The following is a 27,513-nucleotide window of genomic DNA, read 5'->3' on the forward strand; positions in this document are numbered from 1 at the left end:
CTTACTATCTCTTTTTTCCATTAGTCCTGACGAAGGGTCTCGACCCGAAACGTCGACTGTACTTCTCCCTATAGGTGCTGCCTGGCCTGCTGCGTTCCACCAGCATTTTGTGTGTGTTCCTTGAATTTCCAGCATCTGCAGATTTTCTCATGTTTGCTAATTCATGAACACTCTTTACCTTCCCTACTTCCTTGGTTTCAGTCTTAGATGAGCTCAATTCCTTCTATGCTTGCTTTAACCATCAAAACATGGAGGACACTTCATGAACTCTCATAGCCCCAGAAGAAGCTGTGATTTCTGTCTCTGAGGCCAACATGAGAACATCCTTCAGGAGGGTGAACCCACGGAAAGCATCCAGTCTGCATGGGATACCTGGCCAAATACTAAACACCTGTACTGATCAACTGGCTGGAGAGTTCACTGACATCATTAAACTCGGCAGTCTCCACTACACATCTGGTTCAAGCAGGTTTCAATTATAACGGAGCTTAAGAAGAATGTGTTAACCTACCTCAATGACTATCATCCAGTCACAGTTAGATCCCGTGTGATGAAGTGCTTTGAGAATTTGGTGATGAAATATATCAACTCCTGCCTGAGAAGCAACTTTGATCTGTTCCAATTTGCATGCCAGCACAACAGGAACGTAGAAGATGCCATTTCATTGGCTCTCCACTCAACCCTGGAACATCTGGACGGTAAAGATGCATACATCAGAATGGTCTTTATTGATCACAGCTCAGCATTCAATACTTTATCCCCTCAAAACTAATCAATAAACTTCAAGTCCTTGGCCTCAATACCTACTTGTGCAATTGGATCCTTGATGTCATCACTTGCAGATCCCAGTCAATTCTGATTGGCAAAAAATATCTCCTCCACAATCTTCATCAGCACAGGTGCTGGAGCAGAAGTAGGCCAGTTGGCCCATTGAGTCTGCTCCACCATTCAAACATGGGCTGATCCAATTCTTCCAGCCATCCCCACTCCCCTGCAATCTCCCCATACCCTTTGATGCCCTGGCTAATCAAGAACCTATCTATCTCGCCTTAAATGCACCCAATGACTTGACCTCCAAAGTGGCTGGTGGCAACAAATTCCACAGATTTACCACCCTCTGACTGAAGTAATTTCTCCACATCTCTGTTCTAAATGGATGTCCTTCAATCCTGAAGTCATGCCCTATTGTCCTAGACTCCCCTACCATGGGAAATAGCTTTGCCATATCTAATCTGTTCAGGCTTTTTAACATTCGGAATGTTTCTATGAGATCTCCCCTCAATCTCCTGAACTCCAGGGAATACAGCCCAAGAGTTGCCAGATGTTCCTCTTACGATAACCCTTTCATTCCTGGAATCATTCTCATGAATCTTCTGTGAACCCTCTCCAATGTCAGTATATCCTTTCTAAAATAAGGAGCCCAAAACTGCACACAATACTCCAAGTGTGGTCTCACGAATGCCTTATAGAGCCTCAACATCACATCCCTGCTCTTATATTCTATACCTCTAGAAATGAACACCAACATTGCATTCACCTTCTTCGCAACCGACGCAACCTGGAGGTTAACCTTTAGGGTATCCTGCACAAGGACACCCAAGTCCCTTTGCATCCCTGCATTTTGAATTCTCTCCCCATCTAAATAATTGTCTGCCCATTTATTTCTTCCACCAAATGCATGACCATACACTTTCCAACATTGTATTTCATTTGCCACTTCTTTGCCTATTCCCCTAAATTATTCAAGTCTCACTCTCTGTTTCCTCAACGCTACCCAGTCCTCCACCTATCTTGGTATCTTCAGCAAATTCAGCCACAAATCCATCAATACCGCGGTCCAAAGCATTGACATACATCGTAAAAAGTAGGGGTCCCAACACCGACCCTGTGGAACTCCACTGGTAACCGGCAGCCAGCCAGAATAGGATCCCTTTATTCCCACTCTCTGTTTTCTGCTGACCAGCCAATGCTCCATCCATGCTAGTAACTTCCCTGTAAATCCATGGCTCTTATCTTGCTAAGGAGCCTCATGTGTGGCACCTTGTCAAAGGCCTTCTGAAAATCCAAGTACACTGCATCTACTACATCTCCTTTATCTACCCTGCTTGTAATTTCCTCAAAAAAATTCTGTAGGTTAGTCAGGCAGGATTTTCCTTTCAAGAAACCATGCTGGCTTTGACCTATCTTGTCATGTGCTTCCAGGTATTCCGTAATCTCATCCCTAACAATCGAATACAACAACTTCCCAACCACTGATGTCAGGCTGACAGGTCTATAGTTTCCTTTCTGTTGCCTCCCACCCTTCTTAAATAGCAGAGCAACATTTGCAATTTTCCAGTTATCCAGAACAATGCCAGAATCTGTCGATTCTTGAAAGATCATTGTTAATGCCGCTGCAAACTATCCAGCTACTTTCTTCAGAACTCGAGGGTGCATTCTATCAGGTCCGGGAGATTTATCCACCCTCAGACCATTAAGCTTCTTGAGCACCTTCTCAGTCATAATTTTCAGTGCACATACTTCACTTCCTTGACACTCTTGAATGTCCAGTATACTGCAGATGTCTTCCACTGTGAAGACTGATGCAAAATACGATTTGAGTTCCTCTGCCATCCCTATGTCTCACATTACAATATCTCCATTGTCAATTTCTATTGGTCCTATATCTACCCTTGACTCTCTTTTACCCTTTATATACTTTTAGTATCTTTTTTCATATTACTCTCCAGCTTCCTTTCATAATTCATCTTTCCCTTCTGAATGACTTTCTTAGTTTCCTTCTGCAAGTTTTTAAAAGCTTCCCAATCCTCTACCTTCCCACTAACTTTGGCTTCCTTGTATGCCCTCTCTTTTTGGTTTTACTTTGGCTCTGACTTGATTTGTCAGCCTCTGTAGTGTCCTTCTTCCATTGAAAAATTTCTTGTTATTTGGAATATATCTGTCTTGCACTTCCCTCATTTTTTGCAGAAACTCCAGCCATTGCTGCTCTGCTGTCCTTCCTGTTAGTGTCCCTTTCTAGTCAACCTTGGCCAGTTCCCCTCTCATGCCATTGTAATTTCCTCTATTTCACTGATATACCGACATATTGGAATTTAGTTTTTCCTTCTCAAATTTCAAAGTGAACTCGATCATATTGTGATCACTGCTCCCTAATGGTGCCCTAACCTTAAACTCTCTTTTCACCTCCGGATCATTGCACAACACCCAATCCAGCACAGCCTATCCTTTAGTGGCCTCAACAATAAGCTGTTCTAAAAAGCCATCCCTTAGACATTCTACAAATTCTCTCTTGAGGTCCAATACTGACCTGGTTTTCCCAATCCACTTTCATGTTAAAATCCCCAACGATTCGTAAGGCCAGTGATGTTGTGGGGATGGAACTGGACTCTCTCACGGTGGTGTCTGAAAAGAGGATGCTGTTTAAGTTGCATGCCATCTTGGTCAATATTTCCCATCCGCTACATAATGTACTGGGTGGACACAGGAGTACATTCAGCCAGAGACTCATTCCACCGAGATGCAACACAGAGCGTCGTAGGAAGTCATTCCTGCCTGTGGCCATCAAACTTCACAACTCCTCCCTTGGAGGGTCAGACACCCTGAGCCAATAGGCTGGTCCTGGACTTATTTCATAATTTACTGGCATAATTTACATATTACTATTTAACTATTTATGGTTTTATTACTATTTATTATTTATGGTGGAACTGTAACGAAAACCAATTTCCCCTGGGATCAATAAAGTATGACTATGACTATGACTATGATTATCATGACATTGTCCTTCTGACATGCCTTTTCTATCTCCTGTTGTAATTTGTAATCCACATCCCGGCTGCTGTTTGGAGGCCTGTATACAACTGCCATTAGGGTCCTTTTACCCTTGCCATTTCTTAACTCAACCCATAGAGACTCTACACCTTCCGATCCTACGTCATTCCTTTCTAATGATTTCATATTATTTCTTATACACAGGGCCACACCACCCCCTCTGCCTACTAACCTATCTTTCCGATACACTGTATATCCTTGGGGACATTGAACTCCCAATGGCAGCCATCCTTTAGTCGAGTTTCAGCGATGGCCACAATGTCATACTTGCCAATCCGTAGCTGAATTTCAAGATCGTCCATTTTATTTCTTATGCTGCGTGCATTGAAGTACAACACTTTCAGTCCAGTATTTGTTGCTTTCTATTTTAACTGCACCATGCCTCTATTGCCCTGTATCTCCTCCCACTGGCTGTGATTATGCCTAATCTCCTGCCTGTCTTTTCTATCATCTCTGTTGCTATCAAGGACTTGTGAGCTTTCTATCATCTCTGTTCTATCAAGGGTGTGTGAGCTTATTCCCCAGCTCTACTTGCTTTATTCTTATGACCGTGAGGGCAAGCACAACTCAATTGCCATATTTTTTTTTTAATTTTATTTTTATTTGGATAAGGAATTCACAATTATCATGTACTTTTTTCACACATATAACCTTTTCCATTTTGTTATATGTATAAAACTACAATTATTTATACATTCTTAAGCACACATTGAGATGATATAAAAGGAAAATAAACATTTAAATAGATAATTATGTACTGTGGTAAATCTAACCTATTAGGCTAAGTAATGAAATTAGTTGTTAAGAAAAATGGTAATAATAGTTTCCATACAACCCTTCTGGACCATTTCCACTGGTCTAAAATGTTGCATACAAGCCTATATACCAACCATTGTTGGTGTTTATATCCCAATTTGTTCATGCTTGTTCCTGCCCGCAGACATAATTATCCAATCCCTATGTACTTATTTACTTAATTTTTTCATTTTTTTTTATCCCTTTCCCAAATCTTTCCCTTTACTTGTGTTAATTCTCTATTTTCCAAAAAAAAACAACAAACATTTAGACTAGGGGTGCTTACGTTAGCAATATTACTGTGTTGATGAGAAGAGCAATATAAATCATTAGGAGAGTCATCTAAAGTCTGCTCGCATTGGGGTTTTATATTCAATCCATTTATTCCAGATTTGATAAAATGTTTCTTTTTGAGTTCTCAGGGAGTAAGTCAACTTTTCCATTTTAAATATTTCCAAGATAATTTTGTACCAATCTTCTAATGTAGGTGGTATTGGATCTAGCCATTTTCTAGTGATTGATTTCTTACTTGCCGCTAAGAGGTCCTGCAGCAACTTTATATCTTCCTTCTGTTCAAGGAACAATACATGCCCCAAATAGAGCGTCTCAAAGTTCAGAGGTATCTGGGACCTAAGTACCTTAACTAATGTTCTATGAATACCTTCCCAAAATAGACTTAATTTAGGGCAATCCCAGAAAATATGAAAATGATTTGCCTCCTTGGAGCCGCACCTTCTCCAACACATCACATTTGTATCTTTATATTTTTCCTGATATGGGGTCTTGAAGTATCTTATAATGTTTTTCCAACAATGTTCTCTCCAAGTCAAAGAATTAGTCGAGGACCATTGAAAGCTGCAGATTTTCCCCCAAGCCTCCTCTGAAAGTACCAACCCCGCTTCTTTCTCCCACTTCTCTTTAATATACAGTGTGTTTACATTTTTAGCATGGGAGAGTGCATTATATAGGCGAGAAACTGATTTACTAGGTATTGAACTGCAAGCCGAATTCAGAATCTTGAAAAATTCTAATTCTACTGTTGATAGGTCTGTATATCTACAACTCTGGTTAACATAGTTTCGTATTTGAAGGTACCTAAAAAAATCATTATGTTCTAGGCCATGTTTGTCCTGCAGGATTTGGAAACTTTGTAATACTCTTTTATCTATAAATGAGAGGTAGGTTGTAAGACCTTTCTTTATCCATAGCTCAAATCTTTTATCTCCTCTGTTGGGAAGGAATTCGGTATCTATGCACACCACCTAAAGAGTTTTAGCATGTTATTAATTCCACATGAATTAACCACCTTCTGCCATACTTTTAATGTAAGATTTATCCAAGCATTATTAAATTTTTTCAATTGCCATATTTAAGAGTATTGATGACACCATTGTCAACGGCTGAAACAAAGGTGGTGATGACTCAGCATATATGAGAGAGATTGAAAATCTGTCTGAGTGGTGCCACACCAACAACCTCTTATTCAAGGTTAGCAAGACCAAGGAGCCGATTACTGATTTTAGGAGGAGAAAACCAGCGCTGTTATCCGTGAGCCAGTTCTCATCGGGGGATCAGAGGTGGAGAGGGTCAGCAACTTTAAACTTCTCAGAGTTATAATTTCAGAGGATCTGTCCTGGTCCCAGCACATACCATTATGAAGAAAGCATGGCAACACCTCTACCTCCTTCGACGTTTGCGAATATTTGGCTTGACATCTACAATCTTGACAAACTTCTAGATCTGTGTGCTGGAGAGTATATTGACTGGCTACATCACAGCCTGGCATGGAAACAGCAATGTCCTTGAATGGAAAATCCTACAAAAATTAGTGCATATGGCTCAGTACATCATGGGTAAAGCTCTCCATGCCATTGAGCACATCTACACCAGGTGTTGTCGCAGGAAAGCAGCCTCCATCAACAGGGACCCCCACCACCCAGGCCATGCTCTCCTCTCATTGCTCCCATCAGAAAGGTGGTACAGGAGACTCAGGCCTCACATCACCAGATTCAGGAACAGTTATTACCCCTCAACCATCAGGCATTTGAACTAGAGGGGATAACTTCACTCAAATTCACTTGCCCCACTACTGAACTGTTCCCACAACCTATGGACTCACTTTCAAGGACTCTTCATCTCATGTTCTCAATATTTATTGCTTATTACTGTTGCTATTTTTCTTTCGTTTTTGCACAGTTTGTGATCTTTTGCACTCTGTCCTGTTTGGTGCAGTCTTTGATTGCTTCTATTGTGTTTCTTGGATTTACTGTGTATACCTGCAAGAAAATGAATCTCAGGGTTATATATGGTGATATATTTGTACTTTGATAATGTAGTTACATTGTACTTTGAGCTCTTCCTTACAGCTTTTATACCCTTGACCAGGGGTCCCCAACCTTTTTTGCACCAGGCTTGTTCAGCCGTTCCAACAGCTGTGCTTCGATGTCCTCTGCTATGTCATCGATTCTCCTTGAGACTGTGATAGCTGAAAGAGAAACCTGTGCCATCTTGTTAGCTGCAGCTTTTCCCAACAGTTCACGGTACAAGTCCTTGGCAGCAGGCAGAATCAATTCTTCACCAACAGTGAAAGGCTTCTTGGCCGTAGCAATACGGCTAGCCACTAAGTATGATGCTCTCAGAGCAGCAGCATTTGTGGAGATGGTGACTCTCAGCACTTGCTTCTGTCCCGCTTGCTCATGTGTTTTCCACTCAAAAAACTCAACGTGGTTGTCTTTAAGTGCAGGATGCTTTAACAAGGTTCCAAAGCAGTTTTGAGGGCTTCATTGCCTCATTAGACAGCTTGTCTCCACATATCACACACAGGGGGCTTGGAGCGTGTGAGTCACCTGTTGCAATAAAGCCATATTTTATGTACGACTTGTCGTATTTTCTGTTGAAGGAAGCTTTCCTTTTTTGCAGTCTTGGCCTCAGCTGTCTCTGCGTTATCATCATCGTTAAGCCTTTTATGTCCCTACCATCCCTTCCAAAGAAACTCTCAAACGACGTTTGTTTTTTACTCATCGAGTAGTTGTAGGTTAATAACCGACTGATGTCCTCGCATGAGTAATGACCTCATGTGCGTTCAAATTCAACCGTGGGCGTGACAGGGGATGAGGAAAGGTGCAGTTGACTCATATTTCCTCACGGCCCGGTAACACATGCTTTGTGGCCCGGTACCGGGCCGCGGCCTGGTGGTTGGGGACCACTGCCCTTGACAGACTACCTCCATCTTCAGCACTCTATACTTTCCATATGCTTCCTTGTCCTCTTTATCCAAACCTTGATCAAAGTCAAAGTACATTCATTATCTAAGTATGTATATAGAATACAACCCTGATATTTGTCTTCCTGACGGGCAGCCACAAAACAATAAAAACATCGTGGAACCCGTTCAAGAAAACATCAAACATCCAATGCATGAGAAAAGAACAAATTGCGCAAATGGTAAAAAAAATACGAGTGAACAACATACAGAATATCAAACCAGGATCCCAGTTCAGTTCAGTGCCTCACCACATGCCCGCAGCCTGATATTCAAGGTTCCTTGTATTTTTAACCCTTCTTACAAGAAGGGTCAAAGGGTGACCGTGAACTGGTGTTATCTCCTTTGATTGCAGCAATAAGATAAGAAGACAGAGTACTGAGATAACGATTAGCTCTTTTTAATTAACTCTTGTTATGTTGGCTAAGAAATGCAGTAAATGCCATGAAACGTGTGCATGAGTGAAATTGAACAGAATCAGAAGTTACTACTGCAAGCTGTTTTGCCCTTGCTTATTTCCCACATTACAATAGCAACTAGACTTTGAAAGTGCTTTAAAGCTCTTTCAGACTTGCTGAAAAGGCATTGAAGACTGTGTGCTTATGCAGGTAGTTCTTATCCAAATGGGCAAAATTATTCACTTCTGAGAGTTCCATGGAAGCATGAAAGTGGCTCAAATTGAACATGGTGGAAAACACCTTTGGCCAATCTTTGTATAGGGGGATGCTTATAATACAGTAATGATAGTCAAATTTGAAATACGTTATGAATTTTGTGAATGACAGCATCAAGGAAAGTAAGTCTTCATTTTTTACTCTCTGACCAAACGGCCACTAAGAGAGTGACATAAAAAAACTCAATTTACTTCCATCAGAACCTTTGAATAGTGAGTATGAATAGTGTTGGGAATTTTGATCATTGTTGGCCAGCACCTGTTGCTAATATGTAATCTTCAACAGGTATCAACGTCTCCATCCATAGAAGAGAAGGAAACCGTAGTTGGTGTTTACAGTCAAGAAGGTGGAAGCTCTCGATGGAGCGGCGTGGGAAATGGACATAGGGTCACAGTACATTACGTTCTACAAGAAAGCAGTGGCTACATGGAGCCCACTCTGAGAATTCTGGCCATCCTGCACACTGTCATCTCCTTTTTCTGCATCATTGGTTATTATTGTTTAAAAGTAAGTCTCCAGTCATTTGCAAGCACTTCACAAAACAAATATTCTATGGAAAATGTATGCACAAATTGATTACAGATCGATACGTTTTTCAATGATCAAACTAATATTGAGGTATCTTTATAAAATGTGGTAACTTAATCAGATTTTAAAAATAAAAACTGACAGTCTTCACATAGAACACACACAAAATGCTGCAGGAACTCAGCAGGTCAGGCATAATCCGCGGAGCAGAATAGAGAGTCAAAATTTTGGGGCAAGACGCTTTATTCCTCTCCATGGATGCTGCCTGACTTGCTGAGTTCCTCCACCATTTGGTGTGAGTTCTGCTGCATTTCCAGTATCTGCACCATCTGTTGTGTTTATGATTTGCTGCTCTATGCAAAGTCTCTTTGAGGTATGCCTACCCTGAAGAAATTTTTACATCTTATTTTAATAATTAGATTCAACAATTTTTATTCAGTGATTTGGATCTTCCGCATTGTTATTTTAAAAACCCAAATTTTACAGGGACCATGAGGATGGTGTTCATATATTTTCCAGTCCACAGCAAATGAATGGGTATTACTGGACACCTTGGAATGACTATAAGAGAGAAATCATCAAAAAATTCTGCCAACATTAACAAACCAATGTCAAAGAATAGTTTATAGACATCATCTGAAACCCAGCATTAGATTACATAACTAAAATTGCTTTTATTGCTCTGTGCAGTAAGTGTTCAGAAAGATATTGCAGATCAGTTTTGTACCATTAGCTTGTCTTATTTCTTTCTATAGCAGTGGTGGAAAAGATGGAATAATTATAATTTATTAAGATACTGTTTGGTTGGTTATCATAACTGAAGATAGATTATGCACATTTCATTCTGAAAATCTTGTACATAATTTACCGTTTTTGACCCTTAGCTTCAGAGTGACATTCTGTTCAATGGCCTGCAATGTAGGCAATACGTTTCCACATTGATGGAATTTCCACGTTTCCAACATCGGTGGAGAGGAGAGAAAGGTTAATTGGCTAGAATTTGTTGATTTCCAAGGTAAACTGAATTTAAGCTCAGCTGATCCTCCCTGCAAATACCAGCAATGGAAAGCCAAACCGATCCCTAAATAGAGACCCCACATAGGGAAAGGGCATGGAGTTTTACAATGAGGAATTCTTAGGAGGGTCAGAAAATAACTGCATACAAGGAGGGTGAAAACATGTAGTTAGGAGGGTCAAAAAAATAGCTGCACACAAAGAAGTTAAAAAAAACATGTAGAAAAGCAAAAAAATAACAAAAATGCTGGAAATCAGGACTCATGCAGCATCTTTGAAGAGGGAAACAGGGTTAATACTTCAGCTCAGTGACATTTTATCAGAACCCAGCACAGCATTTTACCGTCAAGTACTCGGTTTTCCAATTGCTATGAAAAATATCTTAACAGCTAGTCAAACTATTTCCCCTGACCAGTTTTGATGTGACAGGTCATTAAATTAAAACATTAACCCAATCTCCGTCTCCTCAGATACCGTCTGTCCTGCCAGGCCAGAAGAAGTGTCTTGAAGATGGTGACATAAATAAACTCTTCTTATCTAAAGTACTTAATCTATCACTTTGCTGTTATATATATCAGACAGAATTCCACAGTTGTTCAAAGCCTTGTTACGTTTGTATTGAACCAGCAAAAGTGGTGCCAGTTCCACAGCTGGCTTTCTTGCATGGGGTCATAAATGATTCTACAGTCAAATGATCAGAAGGTCCACAGAATAGTGGAACACTGGCCATTGAAACTGGGCTGGGACCAAATTCAGACGAGCTTGTCCAATAATTTTGTCCACGCAGGTTCCTCTGGTTATTTTCAAACGAGAGAAGGAGGTTGCCAGGAAGTTGGAGTTTGACGGATTATACATCACAGAACAACCTTCAGAGGATGACATTAAGGGACAGTGGGATAGATTGGTTATAAACACGCAGTAAGTCACTTTGGTGCAGTTTGACTTTTTGATGCAATGTTATCGGAGCATGCATAAAAGACAGTAAAACAATTTGAGAAGTGGCTCAGTGGACAGAATGAGGATTAATACCAAATGGATAAGATTAATTTCTTAAGGCTGCCAAATTCCAGGAGAAATACAGGGAACTGCATCAGGTGCCAGACATTTTTATTTTGACTTTATAAAAGACTTTCATTCTGTTACCAAAAGGGGCTATGAAGCATCACTTTCAAATTTGGGTAGGCATGGAAAATTGCCTCCATGTTACTTGTGCTTTCTGAAGACATGCCAGAACCAATGAGTCTGTAACATACTTGACCTTTGTGCAGAAAGATGAAAACAAGGCTGGGCCATCACACCAATGCTTTTCTCAGCCTTCTGCTTTGCCATGATGCTGCACCATACCTGTGGCATTTGTGCTGTTATTGGTGGAGGCCTCCCAACCGTGAAGCATCAGATGGGAATGACAGCTGGGTGTGAGGATGTTACTCTGCAGTTTGTTTAGCCGGCTAGTGTAAAATTCCAATCTACACTCCAGTTCTATTTACTATTTTCATGTGCCTTCATTGAATGGCTGGTGTAAAATAATATAGAAATTTGATGTAAGTGTGTAGACTGAGATTTTAACGAAGGAGGAACAGACATCTCCAAATTTTGAAGCATTCAGGCCACATGTATTTTGCAGCATTACCATTAAAATTATTCAGAACTGCAGTAACATTAATGTGTGTTGGTGGAACCAAATTTCAGCTTCAGGGAAAAACACCCAAAACGGCTCTAGCTCCTTTAAAGAATAGACACACATTGGCCACACTCGAGAATGTGATCACATCAGCAACTGCTCTGGAAATCCCCTCCCTTCACCACAATTTAGAAAACAAGGCAATAAATGCACTTTCTTTTAGCCTTCCCTGGCATTGAGTGCACATGACAGCATCTGCCTGCGGAGTTTGGCACGTTTATAATTTTTATGATCTGAGCATCACAGTAGAGAAGGATTGATAATAACACTGCACACCTTTTTCCAGATCTTTCCCATACAACTACTGGGACAAGTTTGTGAAGAGAAAGGTAAAGACCACTTTCAGATATACTCTGTCTGTGATGTTCTTTCATTTTGTTCTCCATGGGTTAACTTTTAATGCAGGAAAACATGTCAATTATTCTGGCTGCAAAGAGCCCATGCTTCCATCCTCAAGCCCAATGCCTGGCCTGTAAGGCTTTGGAATCATTGAATGTCATCAGTTGAACTGCAAAGGTGAAATAGTAAGGGCGTACTGGTGAGGATTTATAAGGCATTGGCTTGACCACATTTGCAATGTTGTCAGCAATATTGGGCTCTGTTTGCCTCTGGAGAGGGTCCGGGCAAGATTCCAATGAATAATTCAATGGCTTAATGTGAGAGGAACATTTTGATGACCTTGGCCAGTGCTCCAAGGAATCAGAATGGGAATTGGGTTTATTATCTCTGACATAGTTCATGAAATTTGTTTTTATGGCAGCAGGATTGCACAAAACATAAAAATTAACTATAAGCTACCATAATAAAATAAACTAAATAATTAGTGCTGAAGGGGAATGGTGAGGCAGAGTTCATGGGTTCAGGGACTGTTCAGAAAGCAGATGCTGGAGAGGAGGAAACTGTCCCTAAAACTCTGAGTGCAGTTCTTCAGCTCCAGTATCACCCCGCACCCCCCCCACCCACCCCCGATGATAGTTATGGGAAAGAGGGCATGTTCCGGATCATAAGGGACAACATAATGGATGCCACTGTCTTTTGAAGATGTCGATGGAGGGGAGGCTTGTGCTGGAGGAGTCTCCAAGCCCATGAAGCTTCTATTGATCCTGTGCATTGGAGCCTCCACACTAGACAGTGACAGGACCTGTCAGAATGCTCTCCACTGTACCTCCATAAAAATGTGCCGACGTTCAGGAGGATGAAGGGGAAATTTCATTGTAGCCTGCCAGATACTGAAAGTCTGGGAGAGAGTAGTTATGGACAGGATGCTTCCATTAGTGAGAGAATAGAGAATCTGGAATCTGAGGGCACAAACTCAGAATAAAGAGATGTCTCTTTAAATCTGAAATGAGGTGGAATTTCTTCAACCAGAGGCTGGTGAATCGGTGGAGTTCATTGCTATAGCGCAGGGGTCCCCAACCTTTTTTGGACCGCGGACCGGGGGGTGGGTGGTGTTAATCACAACCAGAATATAGGTGATTAAGTCAACTATAAGCCACTTATCAGTGACTAATACACTCATTTTTGTTTCTAAAAGGGTTTATCTAACAAATTTAATATTAAGCACACAATGTATAGTTTCCTCACATGAATATAGTGATAACTCAATTATATGTCCAGTCTATTCCGCAATTTAGTTTTCATCATTGCAGAAAACTACACTTCTCAGGGATGTGATGTTGGCAATGGAAGCAACGTTTTCAGTGCTTTCGTGGCTATCTCAAGATATTCAGCCTTGTCTTTGATCCAGAATGCCAGCAGAGATGTTATATCAAACATACTTTTCAGCCCACCCTCATTTGCAAGCTCGAGGAGTTGGTCTTCTTCCTGCGCTGATGTGGATGATTCACCGGGGACATTCACGAATGGGTCACGGACTCATTCCTTTGCACGTCTTGGCTCATGTGCTGTTGGGAAGTAACGCTCGAAATCGTTCAACAGTGCAGATAGGTGTTGGCGCACCAGCTGTGAGCCTCAGTCTCTCCCAAAATCCCAGCTAATGTTGGGAACATGTCAAATATGCCCCCGTCCACTCGCCGTCCCCACAGTTCTAGTTTGGCTGTGAAAGCAGACACTTTATCTGCCAACTTGAAGACAGTTGTCATTCTCCCCTGAAGTGACAAATTGAGTTCATTGAGCAGGTTGAAGATGTCACACAGATAAGCGAGTTTTGCTATCCACTCCTCGTCACTGAAGTGTGCTGCCAGTGGTGACTTTTTTCCTGAAAGAAATCTCTGTAGCTGGTCTCTTAACTCAAAAAACCCTGACCAGGGCTCTCCCCCTTTATAGCCACCTCACTTCAGTGTGTAAGAAAAGGTGTTTGAGCTCGGCATCCATTTCCTTGCAAAGCTGCTCAAACAGACGCGAGTTCAGGGCTTTTGCTTTGATGTGATTGATAACTTCAACAACGTCACTCAATATGCTGTTAAGATCAGGTGACATTTTTCAGATAGCCAGCATTTCCCTGTGTGTGACACGGTGTGTAGACTGGCATCCAGGAGCAACCTCTTTGACTCGGGCAGTGAAACCAGACTCGTTAAGCCGTTCCAACAGCTGTGCTTCGATGTCCTCCGCTATGTCATCGATTCTTGAAACTGTGGTAGCTGAAAGAGAAACCTGTGCCATCTAGTTAGCTGCAGCTTCTCCCAACAGTTCATGGCACATGTCCTTGGCAACAGGCAGAATCAATTCTTCACCAACAGTGAAAGGCTTCTTGGCCGTAGCAATACGGCTAGCCACTAAGTACGACGCTCTCAGAGCAGCAGCATTTGTGGCAGTGGTGGCTCTCAGCACTTGCTTCTGTTCTGCTTCCTCACATTTTTTTCCACTCAAAAAACTCAACAGGTTTGTCTTTCAGTGCAGGGTGCTTGGACTCAAGGTTCCGAAGCAGTTTTGAGGGCTCCAGTCAGTAGAAGGAAAGTGTAAGATGAATTCAGAGTAAGATTAAGTGTAGCAGAACTTGGAAAGAAATTAAACTGAGACGTCACTAAAATAATACATTTATTCAAGTGAAGGATAACCTATCTGAAGCTAGAACAGATGATCAATTGCCAGACTTTTTTTTTCAGGGAAGCCTTGTCTGAATTGATCTTCCTGCAGTCCAGTTTGCCATCTAGCAGACAATAGTGGAAGAATGATAAAATTGATGAACATACTCAAGGCCAGTGGTTCTGTGAAAATGGGGTGAAGTGTTCACTGACAACTGCATAATATATTCAATTTTCTTTGCATGATCTCAGAAAATGAAGCAGCTTGTTTCTACATGTAGCTAGAGGTGTAACATTCAGACCTGGGTACCATCTACGTCAGGGATCCCCCAACCGTTTTTGCACCACGGACCGGCTGACGGGGGTGGGGGGGGGGTGGGGAGCTGGGGGGTGTTAATCACGACCGGAATATAGGTGATAAGTCAACCATAAGTCAGTTATCAGTGGCTAACACACTCAATTTTGTTTCTAAAAGTGTTTATCTACCGACACACAGCACATATTTTCCTCGCATGAATATAGTGATAAGTCAATTATGTCATAAGGGGGTTCCTTATGTCCAGTCTATTCTGCAATTCAGTTTTCGTTGCATCCATTGCAGAAAACTCCGCTTCATAGAGATATGATGTTGAAAATGGAAGCAAAGTTTTCAGTGCTTTCGTGGCTATCTCAGGATATTCAGCCTTGACTTTGATCCAGAATGCCGGCAGAGATGTTATGTCAATCATACTTTTCAGCCCAGCGTCATCTACAAGCTCGAGGAGTTGATCTTCTTCCCGCGCTGACATGGATGATTCACCGGGGACATTCATAAATGGGTCACGGACCCATTCCTTTGCACGTCTTGGGTCACTTGCGGTTGGGAAGTAACACTCAAATTCTGTTGACAGCGAAGATAGGTGTTTGCGCTCCAGCTGTGAGAAGGACGGTGCAGCCTCAGTCTCTCCCAAAATCCCAGCTAATGTTGGGAACATGTCAAATATGCCCCTGTCCACTCATCGTCCCCACAGTTCCAGTTTGGCTTTGAAAGCACACACTTTAACTGCCAACTTGAAGACAGTTGTCATTCTCCCCTGAAGTGACAAATTGAGTTCATTGAGCAGGTTGAAGATGTCACACAGATAAGCGAGTTTTGCTATCCACTCCTCGTCACTGAAGTGTGCTGCCAGTGGTGCCTTTTTTTCCTGAAAGAAATCTCTGTAGCTGGTCTCTTAACTCAAAAACCCTGGCCAGGGCTCTCCCCCTTTATAGCCACCTCACTTCAGTGTGTAAGAAAAGGTGTTTGAGCTCGGCATCCATTTCCTTGCAAAGCTGCTCAAACAGACGCGAGTTCAGGGCTTTTGCTTTGATGTGATTGATAACTCCAACAACGTCACTCAATATGCTGTTAAGATCAGGTGACATTTTTCAGATAGCCAGCATTTCCCTGTGTGTGACACGGTGTGTAGACTGGCATCCAGGAGCAACCTCTTTGACTCGGGCAGTGAAACCAGACTCGTTAAGCCGTTCCAACAGCTGTGCTTCGATGTCCTCCGCTATGTCATCGATTCTTGAAACTGTGGTAGCTGAAAGAGAAACCTGTGCCATCTTGTTAGTTGGTAGTGCAGTGGTTAGCAGAAGACGATTATAATGCCAGCGACCAGGCTTTGATTCCCAGCACCCTGTGTAAAGGGTTAAACATTCTCCCTGTGACCATGTACGTTTCCTCCAGGTGCTCCTGTTTCCTCCCACAATCCAAAGACCAGGTTAGTAAGTAAGTTGGTCATATGGGTGTAATTGGGTGGTGCGCATTCGTTGGGCATGAAGGGCCTGTTACCATACTGTATCTCAAAAGAAAAGATTTACATCTTGCCCAGGTAAATTCCTTTCTAGGCAGGATATTGGACCACTCCCCTTGGGATTGATCAGAGTCAATATGTGATAGTGCAACAGTTTCTCTTTGGAATGACTGTCAGCTCCCTCATTACACAATTCAGCTGAAACCTTCATAAAGAAAGGAGCCTGCCGGCTGAGTGAGGGCAGCCAGCACTTATGCACCAGAAATAAACATTCTGTCAAAGGAACTCAGCGGATTGAGCGGCTTCTCTGGGAAGAAAGGAATTGGCAGTGTTTTGGGTCGAAACCCTGCATCAGCACCGAGAATCGCAAGGCAGGATGGCAGATATAAAGAGGAGAAGGGGAGGGGTGAGAAAGGAGTTGGAGGTGATTGGTGGACTGCGCAAGCGGATGGGGGTAAGGTGACATTTAAGTCTACATGTTGCTTTGGGATTCACTGTATTTCGTGAGTTCTGATAGTCCTGCCGTTATTCTCATTGTAAATCCTGATACATAATTTAATACAGCAGTGAAATATTTTGTTGACAGTTTCCCTTGCTTTACCTGCAGGTCATGGATAAGTATGGAGAATTCTATGGTAGGGATAGGATCAGTGAACTGCTAGGAATGGAAAAAGCTGCTTTAGATTTCAGCGACGCACAAGAAAAGAAAAAGCCCAAGAAAGAGAACTCCTTCTGTACAGTGTGAGTAGAATTTGCATCTACCATGAAATTATTCAAGTGTAAGAACACATTGATTTACCTCATGTGGATTGATCCTTCATGAGAAGTGAGGGAAATGGAAGGTGAAAGTTTCATAGGAGTGTACAAACTGTGATCAATTTATTTTTTAAAAAAATTTATGAAGTGTATATCTTGGGGCAATAAAGATAATGATTTCTTTCAATAGCATATTCAAAAGCAAAATGGCTTTTTTTTCCCTCTTGATACCAGTATCAAACAACATATGTTGCTGAGTTTCTTAATAGATGGCCGGAAGATTTAATTGAGATTTTTGTTCGGGGGATTATTGTTGCTCTTTGGCAAAGAATGCCTTTGTTACAATGGTCCGTAGAGGCAGTAAGTCGTCTGATGTACGTGGACGCACAGTAATGGAGCAGAAGTGGACCCTCCTAATCCACGGCACCACTTACTTCCCAATCCATGAAATGCTGACGGCACCACTTACCTTGTATAAGCGAAATCAGAATTCTTTGACTATCAGCACACATTCCAGAACCAGAAAACGTTCCCACTGGTTGAACTCCAATCAACAGGAATTTAGTGCACAGCGCTTATGCTTGAAATTGCTACTCATGCTTTCAGCCATAAGCAACCTTGGTAACGCACTAATTTCACCGAGGACTGAACCACATGCTACCATGCAAGATAAGGATGATGGTGTGATTGCAGAAGAGAGTTGTAGATAGCAACCTTGTACTCAGTGAAGTCACAGATGGCAAAGCTTGCTCAGCAATCAGAATCAGCATCAAATTTAGTATCACTGGCATTTGTGGCTGCAGTACATTGCAAAACATAGCAATAAAAACTATAAATTACAATATATATAACCAATTATGCATGTAAATGAAATAGCGAGCAAAGTAGAACACTACCACCTCACTACAGGAAGGATGTGGATACTATAGAGAGAGTGCAGAGGAGATTTACAAGGATTGGAGGGTGTACCTTATGAGAATAGGTTGCGTGAGGGCCTCTTCCTCCTTGGAGCGACGGAGGATGAAAGGTGACCTGATAGAGGTGTATAAGATGATAAGGGGCATTGATCATGTGGATAGCCAGAGGCTTTTTTCCAGGGCTGAAATAGCTAACACGAGGGGACATAGTTTTAAGGTGCTTGGAAATAGGTACCAAGGGGATGTGAGGGGGAAGATTTTCACACAGAGAGTGGTGAGTTCTGGTAGTGGTGGTGGAAGCAGATATAATACGGCAGGAGTCGGCAACCTTTTTGGGCCGGATTGTGTATTAATGAGCGGACAGTGGGCCAGATAAATGTCATAAAAAACTTGAAATGTGGGAATTATCCATTTAAATGCATCTAGTTTTATTTTGCCTCAAATTAATGAATAACGCATGCTAGAAAATCATTTGTGCTTAACCAAGGATGCCAATTAGTAATCAAAGAACTCAGTTTAGTTGAAATTTATTTCAATCAAGGCATCTTTTGAATCTATTAAAAGGACACAAAGAATCTTTAAACATAAAACGTATGAACATGATGCATTGAATGGTGGTAAATTAAGTAAAATAAAAAAGAAAATTTTAATGCAAACAGTCGATAGATCAATGTGAAACTTGATGCTGTTTGTTGCTTCATAGCTTCTCAATATTGGGTGTCAGACTTGTTGATGCCAAGAGCAAGACGTTATCCAGATGGGCATCAGTCAATCTTCTTCTCAAATAGTTCTTGGTGTGCTTCATTTTTGAAAATAATTGCTCACTCAGATAAGTGCTGCCAAACAATAATGCCATCTTTTTTGCATGGTCCACTAAGTTAGGATAATTCCTACTTGGATGAATATATTTTTTATAGAAGTCAAGCACTGACACATCTTCAGAATGAAATTTCGATCTCAAGATGTCGTCACACTGCATCTCAATCAATTCCATTTCAAAAATTTCTGATGCAGAGTTCACTTTTTGAGACAATATGTTTTGAGACTTCGTAGCTGGCACGGGTATTTCCTTCATTTTCACTGCTTTTCTTGGCAAAAAATGAAGTTTGTTTTCAGAAACTAGCCTTCATTCGCTCAACTACATCTTTCCTTGCTTGCCCGGTAAACTTGTTAAAATTTCCACTATGGCGGGTCTCGTAATGTCGCCTGATATTCGCCACCTTCTTCACAGCAACATTTTCTAGGCAAATGAGACAAACTGGTTTTCTAGCTTGTTCGATGAAGAAGTAATCTAGTGTCCAAGTGTTCTGGAAATTTTGGCACTCAGTGTCTACCTACCTGCGTTTTGCATTCATTGCCATTGGAATCTTTTTCTTCGATCTTATTTCAAAACGCGAGTTATTCAACAAGTATCGTGGCACATGTAAATATCTGGATATTTAGCGTGGATTTCTTGTTAAAACACAGTGACGCTGTTTCTGTTTACAAATTTGAACGGGCAACGATCCCATCTGAAAACATGCGCATGCACGGAGAGTATCTAATACATAGTAATAAGGTAGTCTGCCTTCCTGTCATTTGTATATACCAGTGTTTGGTTTGGAACGAAACAGAACCTGGGGCCAGTGTAATAAGACGCCATGCATGTCCATCAGTGTGGTCAGGTGAAGCATTCAGAAAAAGGAAAAGTTGCTCACGGGCCGGATAAGCATAATATCCCATATTTGCTCGTGGGCTGGTCAAAATACCTTCGCGGGCCGGATTTGGCCCATGGGCCGTAGGTTGCCTACACCTACAATAGGGTCTTTTAAGAACCTCTTGGATAGGTGCACAGAGTTTAGATAAATAGAGGGCTATGCGCTAGGGAAATTCTACGCAGTTTCTAGAGAAGGTTACACGCTTGGCACAACATTGTGGGCCAAAGGGCCTGTAATGTGCTGTAGATTTCTATGTTCTATGTTCCACGTTGCTACCAGTACTACGGGTGTTTGTCCGTTGTATCTGATGTAGACGGGAAAGCTGTGTGGAAGAGTCTTTAAGGTGGTAAAGCCGTTGCACTGGGGCAGTTCCATTTTCTCCACCTCAGAAGTCCGGGTCCAGAGGTATGAACAAACATCACAACTGGAGTTGCAGAGAATGATGGTGACTTCTGTGTCTTATCACGCCCTTCACTCCACAAAGCATTGCAGAACCACTCTGTCGGCCATTGGACCTCACTGTAGATCTCACCTGCCCAGTCTGCCAGAGCTGGCTTTGCATGCTGGCACAGGCACGTCCCTCTCTCACTGGGTATGAAGCTGCCGGCTATCCTCTCCTGATTTAGCCTGCCTGTTGAGTGGCATACTGGGGTGTGACCACTGTCACATGCAAACATCTACTTGGAGCCACGGATGAGAGCTGAGTATCCATTGGGGGCCAAAGGTACCATTCAAAATGATTGTCAATACCTACAAATTCTTCATAGCTGCTGCCTTACTGAAGTAGTGAAATTGTTTCATTTTCACTCACAGCTGTTTCTGGCATCTCCAAGTCTCAATGTTTGAAACCACAGTGTGCATAACAGTTTTGAATTGTCTCACTGCTTATTTCTCACCAACTATCAGTGACAAAGATCATTGCTTTTTGAACACAAACACATACAATTGACACTATTTTAAAAACTCTTCACTCTAAGCACAGTGTAGCGTCTTATCAGCTACACAAGTCTGCACAACTGACGCTAGTTAGTACCTGTCTTGAAGTCTCTTGCCCAATTAAGAGGCATCGTGTCCCAAATAAGCAAAGGGAATCACGATAATTTTCTCAATTTGTTTTTGTTCCTTCAGAGTTGTCCCAAATAAGTGGCTGCCCTGGTCAGCCAATAGCCCAATTCACCAGGGTCCACAGGATATAAAATATAAATTAAATGGTAGTGCAAAAAGAGAGGAAAAAAATGCTGAGATAGTGTTCGTGGGTTCATGGTCCATTCAGAAATCTGATGGCAGAGGGGACAAAACTGTTTCTGAAATATTGAATGTGTTATCTTCAGGCTCCTCTACCTCCTGGAGAAGGAAGCATTTCCTGGGTGATGGGTTCCTTAATGATGGATGCCAGCATTTTGAGGCATCTCCATTTGAAGGTGTCCTGGGCTCTGGGGAGGCTAGTGCCCATGATGGAGCTGGTTGAGTTTGCAATCTTCTGCAGCCTTTTCAGATCCTGTGCAGTGGCCCCTCTGTACCACACAGTGATGCAGCCAATTAGAATGCTCTCCACGGGATATCTGTAGAAATTTGCAAGTGCCCTTGAAGACAGACCAATTCCCTTCAAACTCCTAATGAAATATAGCTGTTGCTCTGCCTTCTTTGTAATAGTATCAGTATGTCGTGCCCAGGATAGATCCTCAGAGATATTGACACCTAGTAACTTGAAACTGCTCACCCTTTCCACTGCTGGTCCTTCGATGAGGACTGGTGTGTGTTCTCTTAACTACCCCTTCCTGAAGCCCACAATCAATTCCTTTGTCTTGCTGGCATTGAGTGAAAGGTTGTTACAAAAGACAGCATGAAATGACAGTATCTCCCTTTGTCAATTTTCATGCATTTCCCAGAAGGATGAGAAAATGATGACTTTAGCTTATGATGTTATTTATCCAACTCACTGAACAATAGGATTAATGTTTGGGAGTAGACAATCTCCTAGTGGCAATGCACTCTCAAGGATAAACTTTATACTCCATATAGTTTTACATGTGATAGAAATTTGCTGTGGTGTATTCATCAGTGTGTGACATGCAACACAAAACAGCAACATTCAACATTATATAAAATAAAAGTAGACGTTAAAGTATGGATATGGAATAGGATGTGCATAAATACCAGTATGTATTTACAATGTAAACAACATTATTAAAAAGTGGTTTAAAGTGTTTTCTGTGTTGTGCAGTGACTGAGGTAATAGAGGGCAAGCTCTCTAGAACGATTGATCAGATTAACTTCCTAGGTGAAGAAACTTTTAAGACAATGTGACGTTTTTGTTTTAATAGCTCTATAGCATTTTCTAGAAGGAAGCTTTTGGAAAAACCTGCTTGCAAGGTGGGTAGTGTCCAATGATTTTTCTGGCCCACATCTTTGACCTTGACAGTCCTGCGGTGATGGTAGATTGCAGCCAATTACCTGTTCTGCTGATCTGACAGTAGTTTTCATCTATTGTCAAAGGAAGCCGCATCAAACCAGATAGTATAATGGCTCTCTACCTTTCGTCTGCTGCATGCTTTACAAATTGCTTGGCTTCCTGCTGTAGGTGCCATTCTAAATATTAGTTGCTTCTTTTGTCCTTCCAACACTTGTTGGCATCTCCATTTAGGTAGGCTGGATAGAATGACTGAGATATGTCCTTGGCTGCCCCATATTGTTGACCAACTGGAGATGATGATTTATATAAAGCAGGAACACTGCAAAGCTCACAAGTCACAGCAGAGCCAAGATTGAGCACAATCCAATTTTTGTGCTGACATGGTCATATACAAATTCTGTAAAGTATCAAGTCTGTCCTTCACTTGAATTAAAAAGAAACTGAGGTTTGGTTTCCATGCAAGGCAGGTATTGATGTCACTTTAATGATCCAATAATTCAAAAGGAATGATACACACTAACTAACTCCCAGAATGAGACAGATTAGGAATAATTAGTTATATGTTTTTGTGTGACTTCATGACAAACGTTTGATGAGATATAGACACAAGAGATACTGCAGATGCTGGAAACCTACAGCAATGCACACATAGATGGGAGGTGTATGGAGGAATATGGTCTGTGTGCAGGTCAGTGGACTTGGCAGAAAATGGTTCAGCACAGCCAAGAAGGGCTAAAAGGTCTGTTTCTGTGCGGTAGTTTTTCTATGGTTTCTATGTGCTGGAGGAGCTCAGCAGGTCAGGCAGCGTCTATGGGTGGGAATAAAGAGTCAACATTTCATCTGAGACCCTTCACCTGTCCTGATGCATGGTCTCGACCGGAAACATTGAATGCTTATTCCCATCCATTGATGCTGCCTGACCTGCTGAGCTCCTCCAGCGCATTGCGTGTATTGCATTTGATAAGATGTACTTCGATCTGAATGTTCATTGAAATTTTCAGTTGAATGAAGTCTTCTGGATTAAAAGTTAATGCATCAAATCCTTTTTTTTTATAATTTTGAATGTTTTGGTGTCAATGAATATGTTAACAGCCATTGTTCATTCACACACATGATGTTCTAATGTTTCTGCATGAATCTGATCATCGAATAAAACTACTTAAAAATTCTACTGCCCTGCAGTGACTTTATGGTTAGATTAGGGTCTCAAGTCTGACTGCAGTAAAAGTGATGTTATTGTGGTCTTTAGGAACGTTTGAACTAATTAGTTATTGACTCAAAAACACCGACACTGGTGAGAATATTTTAGAATGTGGTTAGGAGTTAACCATTTCAATGGGTCTTGAGTCACACGTACTTAAAAAACAAGAGCAGATGTAGACTTATTGGCCCCTTGAACTTACTGCACCATTCAATTCAAGTATGGCACAACACAACTTACCCACTTTCTTCCCAGATCTCCTGACCGTCTTCTAGTGCTCTACCTTGAATATACTCAGGTCCAGTCTCCACAGATCCCTGGATTAGAGAGTTCCAAAGATTCACAACACCCAGAGGAAATAAATTCTTCCTCATTGCTCACCTGAATAGGTGACCCCTTATTCCAAACCTATGTCCCAAATCATAATTCTGCCACTAGGGAAAACATAATCTCAGCACCATTCAGTTAAACCTCCTCAAAACTTTGCATATTACAATTAAGATCACCTCACCTCTCATTCTTCCTCAATTCGCTGAGCTCGGGCAAACCTGCTCAAGTAATCATCGCTTGGTGGCTTGTTCATCCTATGAATGTGCCGAGCAAATCTTCTCTGCCTCTAATTCAAGCACATCCTTCCTTAAGTACAGAGACTGAAACCATACCCTGTACTCTATGCATGCACTCTAATAAATCCCTCTTAAAGCAGCATCAAGACTTCTCTACTTTTATACAACATTCTCGTTGCAAGCAGTGCGGTGGAGATACTTCTACCAAAGGAGGTGTAAAGGGCTCCTTCCCTCTGCTAGTTTGCAAGTCCCCCTTGGGCAAAGTGTAGCTCCTGCTTAGCCCCCCACCAACCCGATCAGGGTCACGTGAAGCCATGGGAGCAGGTGGATGATGGTCGTATGAGCATCTGGTACATTTCACAAGTCCGGGTTATGCGACCACTGACGCCAGGCAGACAACCTCTAAAGAGTATTGATAATGACTGGGGTTACCTGTCTTGTAAAGATATCGCCCAGAAGAAGGCAATGGCAAATATCTTCTGTAGAAAAATTTTCTAAGAATAATCATTGTCATGAGACCATGATCCCGTACATCATATGACATGACACATAATGATGATGGGTCCTTGTTAATTTTCAATAACATTCTTTGCCTGAATGCTTTTTTAAAAAAAAAATCATGCATGAGGGCTCCTAAATCCTTCAGTGCCATAAAATGTTGTAGTCCTACTCTGTTTTATAATAATTTGTCTTGTAAGTCTCCTTTTGAAGTGGATAATACCATATTTTACCACACATTACTCAACCTGTCCACTTATTAAACCTCTCTATACATCTCGACAGACACCTGTACCACTCACAATCTGTTAACCTTCTGCCCTTGTACATCTATTTTCTCTTCTCTATTCCTTCTGTCCCTAATATGGATTATAAATAACTGAGCAACACACATTGCTGGTGAACGCATCAGGCCAGGCAGCGTCTGTAGGAAGAGGTACAGTCGACGTTTCGGGCCGAGACCCTTCATCAAGACTAACTGAAAGAAGAGATAGTAAGAGATTTGAAAGTGGGAGGGGGAGGGGGAGATCCGAAATGATAGGAGAAGACAGGAGGGGGAGGGATGGAGCCAAGAACTGGACAGATGATTGGCAAAAGGGATATGAGAGGATCATGGGACAGGAGGCCCAGGGAGAAGGAAAAGGGGGGGGGAACCCAGAGGAGGGGCAAGGGGTATAGTGAGAGGGACAGAAGGAGATAAAGGAGAGATAGAAAAAGAATATGTGTATATAAATAAATAACGGATGGGGTACAAGGGGGAGGTGGGGCATTAGCGGAAGTTTAAGAAGTCAATGTTCATGTCATCAGGTTGGAGGCTACCCAGACAGAATATAAGATGTTGTTCCTCCAAACTGAGTGTGGCTTCATCTTTACAGTAGAGGAGGCTGTGGATAGACATATCAGAATGGGAATGTGACGTGGAATTAAAATGTGTGGCCACTGGGAGATCCTGCTTTCTCTGGCTGACAGAGCGTAGGTGTTCAGTGTAACGGTCTCCCACTGGGAACACCGGACGCAGTATATCACCCCAGCCGACTCACAGGTGAAGTGTCGCCTCACCTGGAAGGACTGTTTGGGGCCCTGAATGGTGGTAAGGGAGGAAGTGTAAGGGCATGTGTAGCACTTGTTCCGCTTACAAGGATAAGTGCCAGGAGGGAGATCGGTGGGGAGGGATGGGGGGGGGGGATGAATGGACAAGGGAGTCGTGTAGGGAGCGATCCCTGCGGAAAGCGGGGACGGGGGGAGGGAAAGATGTGCTTAGAGGTGGGATCCCGTTGGAGGTGGCGGAAGTTATGGAGAATAATACGTTGGACCCGGAGGCTGGTGGGGTGGTAGGTGAGGACCAGGGGAACCCTATTCCTAGTGGGGTGGTGGGAGGATGGAGTGAGAGCAGATGTACGTGAAATGGGAGAGATGCATTTGAGAGCAGAGTTGATGGTGAAGGAAGGGAAGCCCTTTTCTTTAAAAAAGGAGGACACCTCCTTCATCCTGGAATGAAAAGCCTCATCCTGAGAGCAGATGCGGCGGAGACGGAGAAATTGCGAGAAGGGGATGGCTTTTTTGCAAGAGACAGGGTGAGAAGAGGAATAGTCCAGATGGCTGTGAGAGTCAGTAGGCTTATAGTAGACATCAGTAGATAAGCTGTCTCCAGAGATAAGAGACAGAAAGATCTAGAAAGGGGAGGGAGGTGTCAGAAATGGACCAGGTAAACTTGAGGGCAGGGTGAAAATTGGAGGCAAAGTTAATGAAGTCAACGAGTTCAGCATGCGTGCAGGAAGCAGCGCCAATGCAGTCATCGATGTAGTGAAGGAAAAGTGGGGGACAGATACCAGAATAGGTTTGGTACATACATTGTTCCACAAAGCCAACAAAAAGGCAGGCATAGCTGGGACCCATACGGGTGCCCATGGCTGCACGTTAAGTTTGGAGGAAATGGGAGGAGCCAAAGGAGAAATTATTAAGAGTAAGGACTAATTCCGCTAGACGGAGCAGAGTGGTGGTAGAGGGAAACTGGTTAGGTCTGGAATCCAAAAAGAAGCGGAGAGCTTTGAGACCTTTCTGAAGGGGGACAGAAGTATATAGGGACTGGACATACATGGTGAAAATAAAGCGGTGGGGGCCAGGGAACTTAAAATCATCGATAAGTTTCAGAGCGTGAGAAGTGTCACGAACATAGGTAGGAAGGGACTGAACAAAGGGGGATAAAACCGTGTCGAGGTATGCAGAAATGAGTTCGGTGGGGCAGGAGCAAGCTGAGACAATAGGTCTACCAGGACAGGCAGGTTTGTGGATCTTGGGTAGGAGGTAGAAAGGGGAAGTGCGGGGTGTGGGAACTATAAGGTTGGAAGCAGTGGATGGGAGATCCCCTGAGCGGATAAAGTCGGTGATGGTGTGGGAGACAATGGCCTGGTGCTCCTTAGTGGGGTCATGATCGAGGGGTAAATAAGAGGAGGTATCTGCAAGTTGTCGCTGTGCCTCGGCAAGGTAGAGGTGAGTACACCAGACTACAACAGCACCCCCCTTATCGGTGGGTTTTATAGTAAGGTTAGGATCAGTACAGAGGGAGTGGAGAGCAGAGCGTTTGGAAGGAGTGAGGTTGGAGTGGGAACAAGGTGCGGTGAAGTCGAGACGGTTGATGTCCTGTCGGCAGTTCGCAATAAAGAAATCCAGAGTAGGCAGAAGACCAGAGCGGGGTGTCCATGAAGAGGAGAAGGGTTGATAGATGGGAGAAGAGGCCACCGGTGGGGGTGGGAGGGTCCTTGCCGAAGAAGTAGGCTCAGAGACGGAAAAAATACATAAATAACTGAGACTATCTCAGGGATTAGTCTGGTGAACCTTCGCTGAACTCCCTCCATTGCAAGAATTTTCTCTCTCACATGAGGGGAGGGTGAACAATAGTGCAAAACTACACACAGTAT

The 27,513-nt window shown here is 42.5% G+C and overlaps 1 protein-coding gene across 1 annotated transcript in view; it reads left to right on the forward strand.

Annotated features, from left to right (window-relative positions):
• Window positions 1–27,513, forward strand: part of ryr2a (ryanodine receptor 2a (cardiac)) — an 801,439-nt gene that overhangs the window by 724,821 nt on the left and 49,105 nt on the right. The window contains exons 91-94 of the mRNA XM_063055593.1: window positions 8,848–9,069; window positions 10,892–11,022; window positions 12,072–12,114; window positions 17,155–17,288. Coding sequence (XP_062911663.1) covers window positions 8,848–9,069; window positions 10,892–11,022; window positions 12,072–12,114; window positions 17,155–17,288 — 530 coding nt within the window. The remainder of the gene's footprint in view (window positions 1–8,847; window positions 9,070–10,891; window positions 11,023–12,071; window positions 12,115–17,154; window positions 17,289–27,513) is intronic.

This window comes from Mobula hypostoma, chromosome 8, assembly GCF_963921235.1.
Source record: "Mobula hypostoma chromosome 8, sMobHyp1.1, whole genome shotgun sequence".
NCBI classification, from domain to species: domain Eukaryota; kingdom Metazoa; phylum Chordata; class Chondrichthyes; order Myliobatiformes; family Myliobatidae; genus Mobula; species Mobula hypostoma.